This window comes from Pan paniscus, chromosome 4, assembly GCF_029289425.2.
Source record: "Pan paniscus chromosome 4, NHGRI_mPanPan1-v2.0_pri, whole genome shotgun sequence".
In the NCBI taxonomy this organism is placed as follows: Eukaryota; Metazoa; Chordata; class Mammalia; order Primates; family Hominidae; genus Pan; species Pan paniscus.
This window is the reverse complement of record NC_073253.2, coordinates 172,092,015-172,111,076: the sequence shown is the minus strand read 5'-3', so window position 1 is coordinate 172,111,076 and position 19,062 is coordinate 172,092,015. Positions and strand designations below refer to the sequence as shown.

Sequence of the window (19,062 nt, the reverse complement as noted above, 5' to 3'; positions counted from 1 at the left end):
TCTAAGAGTTGCCTTGGTCTCTCACTTTGCCTTATGCCCCTTTGGTTGAATTCTTTCTTCTGAGGAGGCAGAAATTGAGATTCATGTCCACTAACACTCTTGCCTTGGCCTCTCAAAGTTTTGGAATTACAGGCAGGAGCCACTGGGTCAGGCCAACCTAAAAGATATGTTAAAGGATACAAATAGATAAAGAGATACATACGGCCAGGTCTGGAAGGGTCTAATGTGTAGGAGCGTCTATCCCCATGGAATTGGGGTGTGCCACACTTCCAGCATGTGTGAATGTGTTCTTGTTCACCTTCCTGGAAGCCCCTAAACTGAGGTCTTTGGGTTGTTATGAAGGCTTCATTACATACGCATGGTTGATTAAATCACTGGCTATTGGTGATCAATTCAACCTTCAGCTCCTTTCTACCCTCTCGAGATGGGGGGCTGTAACTTCCAAGCCTCTGAGCACATGGTTGGTTCCTATGGCAACCAGCCAACCAGAATGTGGTAATCTAGGGACTTCTCAAAAATCACCCTATTAACATGTACCAAGGTGTGGTTGAAAGGGGCTTGTTATATGGCCGGGTGCGGTGGCTCACGCCTGTAATCCCAGCACTTTGGGAGGCTGAGGAGGGCAGATTACGAGGTCAGGAAATCGAGATCAGCCTGGCTAACATGGTGAAACCCCGTCTCTACTAAAAATACAAAAAATTAGCCAGGTGTGGTGGCGGGCGCCTGTAGTCCCAGCTACTTGGGAGGCTGGGGCAGGAGAATGGCATGAACCTGGGAGGCGGAGCTTGCAGTGAGCCGAGATCGCACCACTGCACCCCGGCCTGGGCGACAGAGCGAGACAATGTCTCAAAAAAAAAAAAAAAAAAAAAAAAAGAAAGGGGCTTGTTATAAATAACAAAAGTCTGTTTTTCACCTTTCTGGCTCTGGAGCAGTTCCAGAGGTGTTTAAGGAACCAAGGACAAAAGGCCAAATATTTTAACAGAAGATACTCTTACTGCTTTAGTCACTGAGGAAAGTACAAGGGTTATAGAAGCTGTGAGCCAGGAACTATGGAGGGATATATATATATATATAAAATAATGTCACAAGTGCTTAAGAGAGAAATTTATAATTTTAAACATCTACATCAGAAAAGAAGGATCTCAAATCACTCAAATCAGCACCATAAGATCTTACCTTAGAAACTAGAAAAGATCAAGAAAATGACAAATTCTTAGCTAGACTAACCAAGAAAATAATCAGGGACCTCACATCTGTAATCCCAGTGCTTTGGGAAGCAGAGGCAGACAGATCACTTTAGAGTTTGAGGAGTTCAAGACCAGCCTGGCCAACACAGTGAAACCCCGTCTCTACTAAAAATACAAAAAAGTTAGCCGGGCATGGTGACACATGCCTGTAATCCCAGCTACTTGGGAGGCTGGGGCAGGAGAATTGCTTGAACCTGGGAGGCGAAGGCTGCAGTGATCATTACTGCACTCCAGCCTGGCAAGACCCCTTCTCAAAGAAAAAAAAAAAAAAGTGACACAAGGAGAAACAAAATATTCTGTGTACACTTAAAACAAGTAAAGAAAATGAATAATCAAATACCTTTCCACAAAGAAAAACTGAAGCCAGCTGGGTGCCATGGCTCATGCTTGCCTATAATCCTAACCCTTTGGGAGGCTGAGGCAGGAGGATCACTAGAGGCCAGGAGTTTCAGACCAGCCTGGGCAACAGAGCAAGACCCTCTATTTAAAAAAACACAAAAATTAGCTGGGCATGGTGGTATGCCCTTGCAGTCCTAGCATTGAGTTTGAAGGAGTCTGAGGCTGCAGTGAGCTATGATTGTGCCACTGCACTCTAGCCCGGGCAACAGAGACCCTGTCTCTAAATAAATAAATAGAGAATTTAAAAAAAAAAAAAAGGAAAGGAAGAAAGAAAAGCTTAGGCCCAGGTAGCTTCACTGGTGATAACTTTTTTTTTTTTTTTTTTTGAGACAAAGTCTCAACTGTGTTGCCTAGACTGGAGTGCAGTGGCACAATCTTGGCTCACTGCAACCTTAGCCTCCTGGGTTCAAGCGATTCTCGTGCCTCAGCCACCTGAGTAGCTGGGATTACAGATGTGAGCCACCACACCTGGCTAATTTTTGTATTTTTACAAAAACACAAATTTTACAAAAATTTACAGGGTTTCTCCATGTTGCCCAGGCAGGTCAGAAAATAACTTTTATCGGCTGGGCGTGATGGCTCACCCCTGTAATCCCAGCACTTTGGGAGGCTGAGGCGGATCACCTGAGGTCAGGAGTTTGAGACCAGCCTGACCAACATGGTGAAACCCCGTCTCTACGAAAAATACAAAAATTAGCTGGGTGTGCTGGCGGGCGCCTGTAATCCCAGCTACCTGGGAGGCTGAGGCACGAGAATCGCTTGAACCCGGAGGCAAAGGTTGCAGTGAGCCGAGATCACACTACTGCACTCCAGTCTGGGCGGAAGAGTGAGACTCTGTCTGAAAAAAAAGAAAATAACTTATATCTAAAGAATCCAAGTTTTTTTTAAATGATCAGGGCCCAGAGAGATATTAAAATGAGATAGCAATCACTTCCTATTCTCCCTTTTTGAGCTATGATTCATCTATCAAAACTGCTTGCTATTGCCACAAGTGGGTAAGGATTAACCTAATAATGCCCTACCTGACGCTATATCCTACATCCTACAGCTTAATGTACAGCCAATCACTAACCAATGTTATTTCTGTAAATCAATGAGAATTCTCGATAAACAACTTTGTATGAGTCCCACTCCCTGTCCACATTTTTTTGCCTTTAAAAATCAAGTAAACTCTTCAAATCATATTTTGTGTGTTAGCCTCTTCCTTGCAGGTCAACACTTCTATAAAATACTGTAAAAAGAAATATTACCAACTGAGTGTGGTGGCTCACACCTGTAATCCCAACACTTCGGGAGGCCAAGGCTGGTGGATCACCTGAGGTCAGGAGTTCAAGACCAGCCTGGCCAACATGGTGAAACTCTGTCTCTACTAAAAATACAAAAAAATTAGCTGGGTGTGGTAGCACCCTCCTGTAATCCCAGCTACTCAGGAGGCTGAGGCGGGAGAATCACTTAAATCTGGGACAGGGAGGCTGCAGTGAGCTGAGATCATGCCACCACACTCTAGCCTGGGCGACAGAGTGGGATTCTGTCTCAAAAAAAAAATATATATTACCAATCCATCCTTCACAAACTCCTTCAGAAACAAGATGAGGAAGGGGCTGGGCATGGTAGCTCACGTGTGTAATGCCAGCACTTTGGGAGGCTGAAGGGGGCAGATCACTTGAGGTCAGGAGTTTGAGACCAGCCTGGCCAACGTGGTGAAACCCCATCTCTACTAAAAATACAAAAATTAGCCAGATGTGGTGGTGAACACCTGTAATCCCAGCTACTCGGGACGCTGAGGCAGGAGAATCGCTTGACCTCCTCCAGGAGAACCAGGGAGACGAAGGTTGCAGTGAGCTGAGATCATGCCACTGCACTCCACCCTGGGTGACAGGGTGAGACTGCGTCTCAAAATATAAATAAATAAATAAATAATAATAAGGAAGATCTACAAGAGAAAATTTCTCAAATCTTGGGTTAAGATAAAGAGTTCTTAGATATGACACTAAAAGCACAATACATAGGATAAAAAATGATAAATTTAATCTCATCAAAACTTAAAACTTTTGTGCTTCAAAAGGCACTGTTTAGAAAATGAAAAGACAAATCACAGTCAGGGGGAAATACCTGGAAATCATATCTATAATAAAAGACTTGTACCCAGAATACACAGATAACTCTTACAACTCAGTAGAAGACAAACAGCCCAATTACAAAATAGGCAAATGATGTGAATAGATATTTCACCAAAGATCTACAAATGGGTAGTTAGCCCCTGAAAAGGTGCTCAGTATTATCAGTCTTTAGGAAACCACAATGAGATATCACTACATGCCCACTAGAATGCCTATAATCAAAAAAGACAAGTGTTGTCAAGGTTATAGAAAAAGCGAAACCCTCATACATTGATGGCAGAAATATAAAAGGTGAAGCCATTTTGGAAAACAGTTTGGCAGTTCTCCAAAATGTTAGAGTTACGATATGACCCAGCAATTCCACTCTCAGGGATATACTCAAGAAATGAAACGTATGTTCACACAAAAACTTGGGCATGAATGTTCGCAGCAGCATTATTCACAAAAACTCCAAACTGGAAACAATCCAAATGTCTAGAACTAATGAATGGATTAATAGAATGTGTTATATTCATTCAATGGAATTCTATTTAGCAATAAAGAGGAATGAAGTACTAATACACACCATGACTTGGCTGAACTTCAAAAACATGCTGAGAGAAGCCAAACTCAAAAGACTACCCAAGACAGAAAACAGGTCACTGGTTGCCTAGGGCAGGAGGTGGGAGTGGGGATTTAATATAAATGAGCTCAAAGGAACTAATTGGGGTGACGGAAATGTTCTAAAAGTGGACTGTGGTAATGGCTATACAACTCTGTACACTGGCTAACAATCACTGGCGATATGCTTACAATGGGTGACTTGTATGGTATATAAATTGTAACTCAATGAAGGTGCTAAGAGTAGAAAAAGGGTGAGTAGAACTTAATGTTGTAGGTGTCTACCTAGATTTCACATAAATGTGGGAGAAGTGAGGAGAACAGGGAAATGAAATGGGTCATAACAGTGCCACTATACACTCATATACACATAGCAGACAGTTCACTTTTCAGAGCACAGTGGTTTTCTGCTTCAAGATCCAGGGCAAAGGTCACTTTCTTCTTGTGCACCTCCAACTCTTAAAACATTCCTCAGCACTGCATCCTTTACATTACACTGGAACTGTTTTGGTGTCTGCTTCCTGGACTAGACTGCAAGCCTTTCCAGGGCAAGGGCAGTATCTTCCTCTGATACTCCAGCTCTGAAGCCCAACCAGTTCCGGGTCCAGAGCAGGCATCGGTGAGTGTTTGTCAAGTTAATGAAAGAAAAATTGGGGTAGGGGAGGAAACTACCAAACAAGTTTGAAAGTAGGAAAGCCGGGTGCGGTGGCTCATGCCTGTAATCCCAGCACTTTGGGAGGTCAAGGCGGGCAGATCACTTGAGGTCAGGAGTTCGAGAACAGCCTGGCCAACATGGTGAAACCCCATCTCTACTAAAAATACAAAAATCAGCTGAGCGTCATGGCAGCAGCCTGTAATCCCAGCTACTCCGGAGGCTGAGGCAGTATAGAATTGCTTGAACCCAGGAGGCGGAGGTTGCAGTGTGATTGTGCCACTGCACTCCAACCTGGGTGACAGAGTGAGACTCTCTCAAAAAAAAAAAAAAAAAAAAAAAAAAAAGGAGAGAGGGCCCCAGAAATAGTATGTGTGTGTGTGTGTGTATATATATATATATAAAATACTTACAAGTGTATATAAAATATATATACACATTTATGTGTGTGTATATTATATATATGCATACACACACACCATTTCTGGGGCCCTGTCTCCTTCTTTTTTATATATAATATACATTATATATATATAAACTTAGGAGACAGGCTAGACTTGTTTTTAAATTGGAGAAGTATATACCAGGGTATAGGTCTGTGTACCTTCCTTAGATATGGTCAAAATTTCAATTTTATCCAATTTTATCCAGGGCAGTCAGTTCACAAATAGCATATTAAACTTTCCAAGACAAGTCTGCTCAGCAAGCAAACAAATCACTGGAGAAATCTGATTTCCCTCCAGATACCTGACAAGGTTAGCAGAGAAGCCCAGATAGAGTTCTTGTACATTTGGGTTAGCATCAAGCAGCTGGCTCTGTAAAGGACAGTGAAGGGAGTCACACAAGCAGGTCAGGACAGCTCTTTTCCATCCTTCTCTTTCTTTCATCCCATCTTACCCAGTCTCAGGTCAAGTGCAGAGCAAGCTGGGGCGCTTCGGCCCAGGAGTGACCCCTAACGTGGCTTTGCATACACTGTTCTCAGCAACTTTGGGTCAAGTGTAGGACACAAAGAAGCTGGAGCCAAAGCAAACCCAGACCAGTTTCTCAGGCTCCTTGTCCCCACCTTAGAATAAGGGACCCAGCAAGTAGAGGCCAGAGAGCTAAAAACAGGGGTAAGCCAGGGCTCAGTCATTAAGACCAGGAGGAACCCAGGGGGTAAGGAGAAGGCCTTCCAGAGCCCTCGGAAGTGTGGGGCTTGAGAGAAGGGAGGCGAGAGGCCCTAGGAGGAAATCAGGAGATTGGGACGATGGGGAGTCAAGGAGTGGTGAGGGGCACTCGGCTTGGCTTACGGGGATGGCAAAGACTGTAGGTCTCCGACAGGACGAGTATAGGGATGACAGTCCTCGAATGTGGGAAAAACTGCGCTGTAGTGAATGATGAAGGAGGAGGAGGAAAACCCAGGGCCTGAGCGTGAGCGGCCCTTCACCCTCAGCGCGCTGGGGGCCCGATTCTTGGGGTGCCCGCGCCCGGATGGGGAGCACAAGTCTGGGGGTCCCGGGGCGCAGCACGCAAGGAGGCGGGCCAGGGGGTGTGACCGTCGGCGCTTCCGCAGTTCCCCGCGAGCCGCGCAGCGGGCGAGGGGCTTTCTGCCTCCAAAGCCCCCGACTCACCTTCCTCTCTACCCACCGGCTGGGCACCGGACACGGCTTCCCACAGGCGGCGCGCCCTCTCGCGGTCAAAGCGCACCCCGTCCGGCTCCTGGCCCTCCAGCAACTCCGAGCTGCTGTAAGGCCCGGCCCCTCCGCCGTCCGCGGCCTGCACCGTGGCCGGCGCGGGATACTCCATCTTCCCCGCAAACCCTCACCGGTGGAGAGCCTCTCAGGCGCCTAGGTATCGCGAGATTTGGTGGGTGGTACTTGGCCCAGCCAACAAATCTCGCGAGGTTTGGGCGCTGCACCCGCGCTGCCGTGCGGGACCCGGCGCTTATTTTGCTTTGCTACCTCTGGTACCTCAGAGCGTGTGCCGTGGATTCGCAAACCTGTCGCTGATTCCGCAGCAGTGACCCCCCCCTCCCGGAGAGGCTCGTGTGGTTTTGGCTCATGGCTCTCACCTTGCTCACGGTCAGCCCTTGATACTTTTCATTTCGTTCTCAAGGTCCCGTTATGTGGGAGTGTTTTCGCCATTTCATTTACAGGGAAACTGAGGCCCAGAACCTAAAAATGGTTAACTCAAGAGCTCGCTACTAGTAAGTAGTAGTACAGCTAAGGTTCCATATTACTGCTAATAATACGTACTATTTGTTGAGTTCCAAGTGCCAGCTCCCAGCTCTGATCTTCCCCGAGACTCCGGACCTGTATACATCCAGTTGTCTCTTCCACAGTTCACTCGAATGGCTAATAGGCTTCTCCAATGTAGCTGTCAGACCCCAAATTTTATCTTCCAACCCCAGAGCTGCTCCTTCCCGTGTCTTTGGGAGCCACCATCTCTTGCCTAGGTTATTGTAGTAGCAACCTCACTGGCATTCCCAGCACAGCAGTTCCAGGGATCCTCTTATGACAAGTCAGATCATGACCCTTAGGTTCTCAAATCCTCCAACAGCTTCCCATCTCACTCTTAGTAAAAGCCAAAGTCCGGCCAGGCGCGGTGGCTCACGCCTGTAATCCCAGCACTTTGGGAGGCTAAGGCGGGCGGATCACCTGAGGTCCGGAGTTCGAGACCAGCCTGACCAACATGGAGAAACCCCGTCTCTACTAAAAATACAAAATTAGACGGGTGTGGTGGCACATGCCTGTAATCCCATCTACTCGGAGGCTGAGCCAGGAGAATGGCTTGAACCCGGGAGGCAGAGGTTGCTGTGAGCCGAGATGGCGCCATTGCACCCCAGCCTGGGCAACAAGAGCGAAACTCCGACTAAAAAAAAAAAAAAAGCCAAAGTCCTTACTTCGACCAACAAGGCCCTGTACAATCTGACTTCCCTTAACCTCCCTGATACTGATGTGTTACTCAGTCCCCAACTCCTTAATTCCTGTCCCAGTTACCCAGGCCTCCTGGGGTGAATTTCTCCCATGTATCTTCATGGCTCAGTCTCCCACTTCCTTCTCTGGCTACTCTATCTGAAATACCTTGTCTGGCTATCCCATCTAAAATGTTACTTTTCCACACACACTTCATGTCCTTCTTTCCTGCTTTATTTCTTATATATTTCACCTTTTATCTTGTTTATTGTCTGTCTCCCTACTAGAAGGCAAGCCCCAGGAAGGCAGGGATTTTTGTCTCTTTTCTTTTCTTTCTTTTTTTAAATTGTTTTTGAGGCAGAGTTTTGCTCTGTCGCCAGGTTGGAGTGCAGTGACGTGATCTCGGCTCACTGCAACTTCCGCCTCCCGGGTTCAAGCAATTCTCCTGCCTCAGCCTCCTGAGTAGCTGGGATTGCAGGCACATGCCACGGCGCCCAGCTAATTTTTATATTTTTGGTAGAGACGGGGTTTCACTATGTTAGCTAGGCTGATCTCGAACTCCTGATCTCATAATCCGCCTGCCTCGGGCTCCCAAAATGCTGAGATTACAGGCACACGTCACCTTGCGTAGCCTTTTGTCTCTTGTCATTGCACCTGAATCTCCAGCACTTTGAAATAGAACCTGGACCCTCCTAGGTATATACAAAACATTTGTTTAATGAATGAAGCTTTTCATATTACTAGCTTATTTCAACCTCATTTGTTCAAATACTTATGGAGAATTTACTATGAGCTAGATGATATTTTGAGCATGGAAATATAGTTGTGAACAAGACAGGGAAGCTGTAGTAAAGTATTTTTTATTGTAGTGGAGGAGAGTACAATAAGAAAGTTAACAGTAGGCCTGGCGCGGTGGCTCATGCCTGTAATCCAGCACTTTGGGAGGCCGAGGCAGGTGGATCACGAGGTCAGAAGATCAAGACCATCCTGGCTAACACGGTGAAACCCCGTTTCTACTAAAAATACAAAAAAATTAGCCGGGCGTGGTGGCGGGTGCCTGTAGTCCCAGCTACTCGGGAGGCTGAGGCAGGAGAATGGTGTGAACCCAGGAGGCGGAGCTTGCAGTGAGCCGAGATCTTGCCACTGCATTCCATCCTGGGCAACAGAGCGAGACTCCATCTCAAAAAAAAAAAAAGTTAACAGTAATAAGTGCTAAGGAGAAGATAAAACAGGATTGCATCTCAGGTGAATGATGTGTTAGGAACATTAATCAGGGTGGCATCAGGGGAAGCCTCTGGGAAAATGACATTTGAGCTAAGACCTGATTAATGAGAAGGCGTAGCCATGCAAAGAGCTGGGCAAGAGTGTTCTAGCAGAGAGAACAGCAGGTACAAAGGCCCTGAGGCAGGAGAGAGCATGATGTGTTGGAGGAACAGGAAAAACGACAGCATGGCTGGAGCCCAGTGAACAAGGAGGAAAGTAATATCAGAGGAGGCCAAAGAGAGACAGATATGAATTATTCTTGCTTGAGATCATATAGCTCATTGGTGTAATTTAGTCATTTATACTACAAGTATTTCCTTATTTATACTACAAATATTGAGCACCAGCTCTATGTCAGGCCTCAGGCCCTAGAGCTTCCAAGCTTCCAGTACAGTAGGTGACTGATGTTTGGCCAGTGTTTTACAAGTTTTTTTTTTTTTTTTTTCTATAGACGGAGTCTCTGTTTCCCAGGCTGGAGTGCAGTGGCACGATCTCAGTTCACTGCAACCTCCACCTCCTGGGTTCAAGCAATTCTCCTGCCTCAGCCTCCTGAGTAGCTGGGATTACAGACATCCATCACCATACCCAGCTATGTTTTCTATTTTTAGTAGAGACGGGGTTTCATCTTGTTGGCCAGGCTGGTCTTGAACTCCTGGCCTCAGGTGATCTGCCCGCCTTGGCCTCCTAAAGTGCTGGGATTACAGGCATGAGCTACCACACCCAGCCTACAATTTTTTTTTTTTTTTTCGAGACAGGGTCTCACTAGTGCGTGGTATGATCATAGCTCACTGTAACCTTGAACTCCCACACTCAAGTGATCCTCCAGCCTCAGCCTCCTGAGTAGCAAGGACTACAGGTGGACACCAACATGCCCAGCTAATTAAAAAAAATTTTTTTTTTTGTAGAGACAGGGTTTCCCTATATTGCCCAGGCTGGTCTCAAACTCCTGAGCTCAAGCGATCCTCCTGCCTCAGCCTCCCAAAGTGCTGGGATCCCTGGTGTGAACCACACACCCAGCCCAGGGCAGTGCTTTACAGTTTGCAAAGCACCTACATTATAGCATTTAATCCTCAGGGTGGTTTCTGTGAGGGATTTCTTCATAAGTGATGATAAAGAAACAGACTAGGAAAGGTAAAGGTTTTGTGAAGATCACACAGCTAGTTAGGTACGAGCCCATGCTTGAACACTGGTCCTTAGATTGCAAATCTATGTCCTTTTGCCAACACCAGATGACCAGCCTAAAAGCCAGTGACTACACATTATTTATTCTCTTTTTATTTATTTATTTACTTTTAGAGACGGGGTCTCACTATGTTAGCCAGGATGGTCGCAAACTACTTATTTATCTTAAGAGTTCTAGTTACTTACACTTGCATAGCATAAGTTATTCAGGGATAATCCAAGGGATACAGGGGATTTTTGTCGAAGTCGCAGAACCCACAAGGATATTTTTAATACTATGTAACAAATACTGGGAGTGGAGTATGTAAGTTGCTTTGCATATTATTGGAAAACAACCTCCAATCCAATTACATGCTCAAAATAATGTCCATTTATTCTCCAATGAGTGCTGTCAGGGTTCATCCCCTGTGCCGTGGAGGCAGAGTCCTGAGCTACCCTGCTGAGGGTCTGAACAGCCTTCATTGTCACCAGTTTTCTATTTTGTCTTTGTGTGAGTGCTTCCAAGAATGGCCCACGCCTGGACTCCTTGCTAGGACCTGGCAGTGCAGGTCATGCCTTATATTTGTTGGGCTGGCTTTTTATTTCCTCCTTGTGGAAAATGAGAACCATTTTCCAACACATCCTACTGTGTATTGTTGCCATGGGAGATGAACAATCCCAGGGAAATGGCTTTGCTAAGGGACGGGAACTGGCTACAGTTCAGCATACATTTCAGTTGCTTAAATACTGACTCTGTATGTGCATGTGTGTGCATGTGCAAATGAAACTATAGTGCTTAAGATATAGTTCTTGCTCTCAAAGAGATTCAACTCTAGTTTTTCTTTCTTTTCTTTTTTTTTTTTTTTTGAGACAGAGTCTCACTCTGTCACCCAGGCTGGAGTGCAGTGGTGCGATCTCGGCTCACTGCAACCTCCGCCTCCCAGGTTCAAACAATTCTCTGCCTCAGCCTCCTAAGTAGCTAGGACTACAGGTGTGCACCACCACACCAAGCTAATTTTTGTATTTTTATTAGAGACAGGATTTTACCATGTTGGCCAAGCTGATCTTGAACTCCTGATCTCATGTGGTCTGACCGCCTTGGCCTCCCAAAGTGCTGGGATTACCAGTGTGAGCCACCACGCCCAGCCTTAAACTCTAGTTTTTCTAACTCTAGTATGTCTAATCTAGTGACAGACATAAAAGTATCTACTGAGTATGTAATATCAGAGAGTGTGTTTTAACTGCTATAAGAGAGATAATGACTAGGCTGGGCACAGTGGCTCATACCTGTAATCCCAGCACTTTGGAAGGCTGAGGCGGGAGGATTGCTTGACCCCAGGAGTTCAAGACCATCATGGGCAACATGGCAAGACCCTATCTCTACAAAATTAAAAAAATTAGCTGGGTGTGGTGGTGTGTGCCTTTGGTCCCAGCTACTCAGGAGGCTGAGGTGAGAGGATCGCTTGAGCCTGCAGTGAGCTGTTGTACCACTGCACTACCACCTGGGTGACACAGCAAGACCCTGTCTCAAAAAAAAAAAAAAAAAAAAAAAAAAAGGCCAGCGTGGTGGCTCACGCCTGTAATCATAGCACTTTGGGAGGCCAAGTGGGCGGATCACCTGAGGACAGGAGTTCAAACGGTGAAACCCCGTCTCTACTAAAAATACAAAAATTAGCTAGGCATGGTGGCAGGAGCCTGTAATCCCAGCTACTCAGGAGGCAGAGGCAGGAGAATTGCTTGAACCCAGGAGACGGAGGTTGCAGTGAACCGAGATTGCGCCACTGTACTCCAGCCTGGGCAGGAAGAGCAAGACTCCATCTCAAAAAAATAAAAAAAGAGAGAGAGATGACAGCCAAGGCTAGTGGGCTAGTATGGATGGGGTGGGACAATGAATCTACCACGTGGGGATCAGAATGGTATCTGAGTTACCTCCTAATAGTCTTTTTATTTCTCATCTCTAAGAACACATCTCAAACTATTAGAGGTGGCCACAGATGAGCTTTTACTAACAGGATGTAAAGAAATGTTGTTTGAATCAGAATCTGAGATTGGTCCAGAACAGAAGGGGTGCTCTTGAGGAGAACTGTGGAACTACCAAGCCCAGCAGAGGCCCAGGGGCACATCTTTGCTGCAATCCTAGTCCACTTCTCAGGCTTCTTTATTTCATTTCATTTCGTATTTCATTTCATTTCATTTCATTATTTCGACAGAGTTTCACACTTGTCACCCAGGCTGGAGTGCAATGGCGCAATCTCAGCTCACTGCAACCTCTGCCTCCCGGGTTCAAGCGATTCTCCTGCCTCAGCCTCCTGAGTAGCTGGGACTAGAGGCACCCGCCACCATGCCTGGCTATTTTTTGTAATTTTAGTAGAGACGGGGTTTCACCATGTTGGCCAGGGTGGTCTTGAACTCCTGACCTCAGGTGATCCACCTGCCTCGGCCTCCCAAAGTTCTGGGATTACAGGCATGAGCCGCCGCGCCCGGCCTACTGGATAATTTTCTTTTTTGAGACGGAGTGTCGCTCTGTTGCCAGGCTGGAGTGCGGTGGCATGAGTGCAGTGGTAAGATCTCGGCTCACTGCAACCTCGGCTGACTGCAACCTCTGCCTCCCAGGTTCAAGCGATTCTCCTGCCTCAGCTTTCTGAGTAGCTGGGACTAGAGGTGCGTGCCACCACACCCAGCCAATTTTTTTGTATTTTTAGTAGAGGGGGGTTTCACCATGTTGGCCAGGATGGTCTCAATCTTTTGACCTCGTGATCCGCCCGCCTCAGCCTCCCAAAGTTCTGGAATTACAGGCATGAGCCACCGTGCCCAGCCTGGATAATTTTATAGTATTTTGTTTGTTTGGTTTTGTTTTGTTTTTGAGATGGAGTCTTGCTCTGTCATCCAGGTTGGAGGGCAATTACATGATCTCAGCTCACTGCAACCTCCGCCTCCCAGGTTCAAGCGATTCTCCTGCCTCAACCTCCTGAGTAGCTGGGATTACAGGAGCCAGCCACCATGCCTGGCTAATTTTGTATTTTTAGTAGAGACAGGGTTTCACCATGTTGGTCAGGCTGGTCTTGAACTCCTGTCTTCAGGTGATCCCCCCACCTTGGCCTCCCAAAGTGGTGGGATTATGGGCATGAGCCACCGCGTCCTGCCTCTTTTTTTCTTTTTTGAGATGGAGTCTTCTTCTGTCACCCAGACTGGAGTGTGGTAGCGTGGTCTCGGCTCACTGCACCCTCAGCCTCCCGGGTTCAAGTGATTCTGTCTCAGCTGCCTGAGTAGCTGGGATTACAGATGTGCGCCACCACGTCTGGCTAATTTTTTTATTTTAGGTAGAGACAGGGTTTCACCATGTTGGCCAAACTGGTCTCGAACTCTTGACCTCAAGTGATCTGCCTGTCTCAGCCTCCCAAAGTGCTGGGATTACAAGTGTGAGCCACCATGCCTGGCCTAATTTTATAGTATCTTTAGGGATGCAGGGAAGCAGTGTCTTCAGGGGATGCCAGGTTTTAATTTAGAGACTTTCTAAGGACAGATTGAGGGCAGAGGGGAGTCTGTTGATCACAGACTGGGATTTACAGAGGATTTTGAGAAGGAGGGAAAGGAGGAATACTGGGTTAGAGTCAAGTAATGCTTTCCAGCCTTTTCTCCATTATAGTCCACATAGAAAATGAGCATATCTGTATAGCATGTTAGAGTAAACAGATAAGGTTGCTCCTCCTTATCACTGCAGTGACAGTTTGGGAATTCCAGCCACTCTACATGCCCCGCTGGGCCACCCTTGGAGCTGGAGGGATGTATGTCCAGAGCCATATCAGGAAGAGAGTCCAGCTGCAACAGATAGCTATCATATCTTGAACCCTGACAATGTCTGAGGCAAGCAGGCTGGGGATTAACCACAAATCTCTGAGAATTGAGCAGTTAACGCTGTGTGGTACTTAACTTGACATGTATTGCTCCATTCTGCATGCATGAGTTATGTGATCTTAGGTAAATTCCTTAACATTTGTGAGGCTGCTTCTCCATCTGTAAAATGAGGAGATGATACCCACCTCAAATGGTTGTTGTGAAGATTAACTAATATAATCTCCGTAAACTACTTAGCACATTGCTTGGCACATAGTAAATGGTAGCTATGTAGTTTATTCCAAAAGCTATATTTTTCTGATAATTTAACATACTGATGTTAAGTTCTAGTTCCCATCTGCGTGAACACTATCAGCTAAATCCCACTCTTTGGCTGGACACAGTGGCTCATGCCTGTAATCCCAGGACTTTGAGAGGCTGAGGTGGGAGGATCACTTGAGCCCAGGAGTTCGAGACCAGCCTGGGCAACATGACAAAACCCCATCTCTACAAAAAATAAAAAAATTAGCCGGGTGTAGTGTTATATGCCTGTGGTCCCAGCTACTCGGGAGGCTGAGCAGGGAGGCTCACTTGAGCCTGGGAGGTTGAGGCTGCAGTGAGCTATGATTGTCCCACTGCAGTCCAACCTGGGCTACAGAGCAAGACACTGTCTCTTTCTAAATAAGTCTCACTTTTCTCCATGATTTCTAGAACCAGTTTCAATCACTAATTTGTGCATTTGATTACGGTTCAGGGGAATTCAGTCTAGTTTAATGCATCCAAGAAGATGTAGACTGGCCTAAGATGATCCAACGACACTCTGTCACCTGTAGAGTGTTGCCAAGGAATCTGCATAGACCTTGAACTGGTAAATAGTTTGAGTAACATCAAATCATCAGGTTTTATTTAAGGCCCACAATGTGCTAGGCACTGAACTATACTCCTTTCTTTTTCTTTTTTCTTTTTCTGGATGGAATTTTGCTCTTGTTGCCCAGGCTGGAGGGCAATGGTGCAATCTTGGCTCACTGCAACCCCTGCCTCCCAGGTTCAAGTGATTCTCCTGCCTCAGCCTCCCAAGTAGCTGGGATTACAGGCATGCACCACCACACCTGGCTAATTTTTGTATTTTTTAGTAGAGACGAGGTTTCACCATGTTTATCAGGCCGGTCTCAAACTCCTGACCTCAGGTGATCTGCTCTCCTTGGCCTCCCAAAGTGCTGGGATTACAGGCGTGAGCCACCGTGCCGGGTCTATACTCCTTTCTTACCTGCAGTACTTCAATGGCTTCTTGTTGCTTACCGGATAAAGTTAAAATGTCACGTGGTATAAGAGACCCAGTATATTCTACTTCCTTTTCCACCCACTTCCGATACTCTCTCAAGTACCAAGCCCTGCTGGATGAACTTTAGCACTGTGATAGGTTCTCCAACTGGAGAATCCTTTCACACCCCTTTGCCTTTATTCATTCTATTCCCATTGCCTTTATTTATTTATTTATTTATTGAGATGGAGTTAACGCTCTTTCACCCAGGCTGGAGTGAAGTGCTGTGATTTCACCTCACTGCAACCTCTGCCCTCCCAGGTTCAAGCAATTCTCCTGCCTCAGCCTTCCAACATTACCTTTAATGTCCTTCTACCATCTCCTGTTGTCCATTTGACAAACTCATTCAACTTCCACCCCAAGTTTCAACCACAGCATTACATATTGTGCAGAAAAGAATTAACATAGTAGGTTTGAGGCTATAGTAGACCTTTGAAAGGTCTGCTCTCAAGTTTGGCTTTTGGCTGGCATCTGGGAACTTGGATTTCAGAAGTGTTTCCAAATTCCATATAAAAGTGGCTCACTGCAGCTGGGCGCAGTGGCTCATGCCTATAATCCTTTGGGAGGCCGAGGTAGGTGGATTGCCTGAGATCAGGAGTTCGAGACCAGCCAGGCCAACATAGTGAAACCCTGTCTCTACTAAAAATACAAAAAATCAGCCGGGCATGGTGTTGCACGCCTGTAATCCCAGCTACTTGGGAGGCTGAGGCAGGAGAATCGCTTGAACCGGGGAGGTGGAGGTTGCAGTGAGCTGAGATTGCACTCTAGCTTGGGCAACAAGAGCGAAACTCTGTCTGAAAAAAAAAAAGAAAAAAGTGGCTCACTGAGTCTAAACTGTTTGTGCAAACAATATAGTTTATGCTGAACATCTCCTTTCCTTCTGGGAGTGTGAAATTTTGGTTTGCACTAGGCAGAGTGGTAAGCTAGGCAGCCTGTGTAACTGACCCCTGATAAAACCCTGGATTCCTAGGCTCAGGCAAGTTTCCCTGGTAGATACCACTTCACAAATGTTGTCACAATGAGATGCTGGAGGAATTAAGTGACTCCACTGGGAAGGTACTCTTGAAACTTGTGCCCAGTTTCCTTTGGACTTCATCCCAGGTGCTGATTTTGCTTTGTATCCTTTGGCTGTAATAAATCATAGTGTAAGTGCTGTAGTTTGAGAAGCATTGGTTGCTTTTTTCCTTGTGGTTTTTAGCTTGTATCTCTATTGGCTGCGTTTCCTTTAACTGGAAGTTATATCTAAACACTTGGTGTATTTAAGTCAAATATTTTGGCTAGAATACGTCTTTGGAGATGTTGCATGATTCATGTTGTGTAGCATCTGAAGAACATAATAACATCATATCTGATTAATTCGCCAAGTGAAGCTAAATTGACCACTGGATTAGGGTAATGGTAGTTTGAACCTTCCATTATGTAAATAAGTCTCCTCCCTTATGATCAGAAAGTACCTGTGTGTGTGTGTGTGTGTGTGTGTGTGTGTGTGTGTGTGTGTGTGTTTGGATGCAGTCTTGCTCTGTTGTCCAGGCTAGAGTGCTGTGGCATGATCTCAGCTCACTGCAACCTCTGCCTCCTGGGTTCAAGCGATTCTCCTGCCTCAGCCTTCCAAGTAGCTGGGATTACAGATGTGTACCACCAAGCCCGGCTAATTTATGTATTTTTAGTAGAGCCATGTGGGCCAGGCTGGTCTCGAACTCCTGACCTCAGCTGATCCACCCAGCCTCCCAAAGTGCTAAGATTATGGGCATGAACCACTGTGCCTGGCCCTTTTTTTTTTTTTTTTTTTTTGATACAAGATCTCCCTCTGTCACCCAGGCTAGAGTGCAATAGTAAGATCATAGCTCATTGCAGCCTTAAACTCCATGGCTCAAGCAATCCTCCTGCCTGAGCCTCCAAAGTAGCTAGGACTATAGGCACATACTACCAAGCCTGGCTAGTTTTATTATTCATTTTTTGTAGAGATGGGGGTCTCACAATGTTGCCCAGGCTGGTCTGGAACTCCTGGCCATAAGTAATCCTCCTGCCTTACTGATTTTTAAGGTAAGAGCTTGTTTAAACATCTACTTTGAATGGGCACAAATGAGTTTTTACTTTTTTGAATATCATTATGGAATAATTTATTTTTTTCATTGATTCAGTGTGGTTTCTTTTTGTGTGGTTTTTGGGTTCTTTTTTTTAGACAGGGTCTAGCTCTGTCACCCAGGCTGGAGTGCAGTGGCATGATCTCAGCTCATTGCAACCTCCACCTCCTGGGTTCAAGTGATTCTCTTGCCTCAGCCTCCCGAGTAGTTGGGATTACAGGTGCCTGCCACTGCGCCTGGCTAGTTTTCATATTTTTAGTAGAGACAACGTTTCTCCACGTTGGCCAGGCTGGTCACGAACCCCTGGCCTCAAGTGATCCACCCAGCCTCCCAAAGTGCTGGGATTGCAGGTGTGAGACACTGCGCCTGGCCCTGAAGTCAGTTTCGAAGTCAGTAAGACTCCATGACCCATTGAATCTGTGGGGAGAGGGGCTTTGTGGTGGTGGTCTAGGAGGCTTATAGCTTGAGGGAAAGAGTGGATAGTAATGTCACTAAGAGAGATAAATAATGTGTTAAATATACAGATTTTGAGGGGAAGATCATAAATTTGGTTGTGAATGTTCTGGGTTTTAACTTTATGTGGGACATACAGGTGGAAAAGTCAAGTAGGCAATTGAGATTTGATGCTAGGAACCAGGACAGGAAAAACAGATTTGGATGCCAGTCACCAGGATGTAGAAAATCTCCCTAGCAGGGCGCGGTGGCTCACGCCAGTAATCCCAGCACTTTGGGAGGCCAAGACGGGCGGATCATGAGGTCAGGAGATCGAGACTATCCTGTCTAACACAGTGAAATCCCATCTCTACTAAAAATACAAAAAATTAGCTGGGCGTGGTGGCGGGCGCCTGTAATCCCAGCTACTCGGGAGGCTGAGGCAGGAGAATGGCGTGAACCCAGGAGGCAGAGCTTGCGGTGAGCCGAGATTGTGCCACTGCACTCCAGCCTGGGCAACAGAGCGAGATTCCGTCTCAAAAAAAAAAAAAAAAGTTAAATCTTCACAATTTATGTTCCTCTGCCACGGCTCCAGCCGGTCCTTCCGTTCAGGGTCCCTGACTTCCCGCAACACATCTCCAGAACTCTTTTCATCGTGTTGCCTGTGCTTTTGATGTCATATTCAATATATTATTGCCAAATCTAAGGTCATGAAGATTTTCCCATAGGTTTTCTTCTAAGAGTTTATTATTATTATTATTACTTTTTTAAAGACAAAGTCTCACTCTATTGCCTAGGCTGGAGTACAGTGGCTCAATGATAGCTCACTGCAGCCTGGAACTCCTGGGGTCAAGGGATCCTCCCATCTTAGCCTCCTGAGTAGCTGGGATTATAGGTGCACACCACCATAGCCAGCTAAATTTTAAATTTTTTTATAGAGATGTAGTCTCGCTATGTTGCCCAGGCTGGAGTACAGTGGCTATTCAAAGGCATGATTATAGTGTACTACATCCTTGAACTCCTGGGCTCAAGTAATCCTCTCACCTCAGTCTCCT

At 46.1% G+C, this 19,062-nt stretch overlaps 2 protein-coding genes across 15 annotated transcripts in view; one reads left to right on the top strand and one right to left on the bottom strand.

The window, feature by feature from the left end:
- The window catches only part of ZNF346 (zinc finger protein 346), a 61,458-nt gene extending 54,608 nt beyond the window's left edge, over positions 1-6,850 (bottom strand). For 12 of the 14 annotated variants that reach the window (XM_063604304.1, XM_034961048.4, XM_055113046.3 and 9 more), the window contains exon 1: positions 6,629-6,850. In XM_063604304.1, coding sequence (XP_063460374.1) covers positions 6,629-6,803 — 175 coding nt within the window. In that variant the 5' untranslated portion in view covers positions 6,804-6,850. The remainder of the gene's footprint in view (positions 1-6,628) is intronic. The other 2 variants (XM_063604308.1, XM_034961055.4) reach the window with 2 other exon arrangements.
- A 60-nt stretch (positions 6,851-6,910) lies between these two features.
- Positions 6,911-19,062, top strand: part of UIMC1 (ubiquitin interaction motif containing 1) — a 115,824-nt gene continuing 103,672 nt past the window's right edge. Inside the window, exon 1 of the mRNA XM_008958133.6 lies at positions 6,911-7,078. The gene's annotated coding sequence lies outside the window, so the exon portion shown is untranslated. The remainder of the gene's footprint in view (positions 7,079-19,062) is intronic.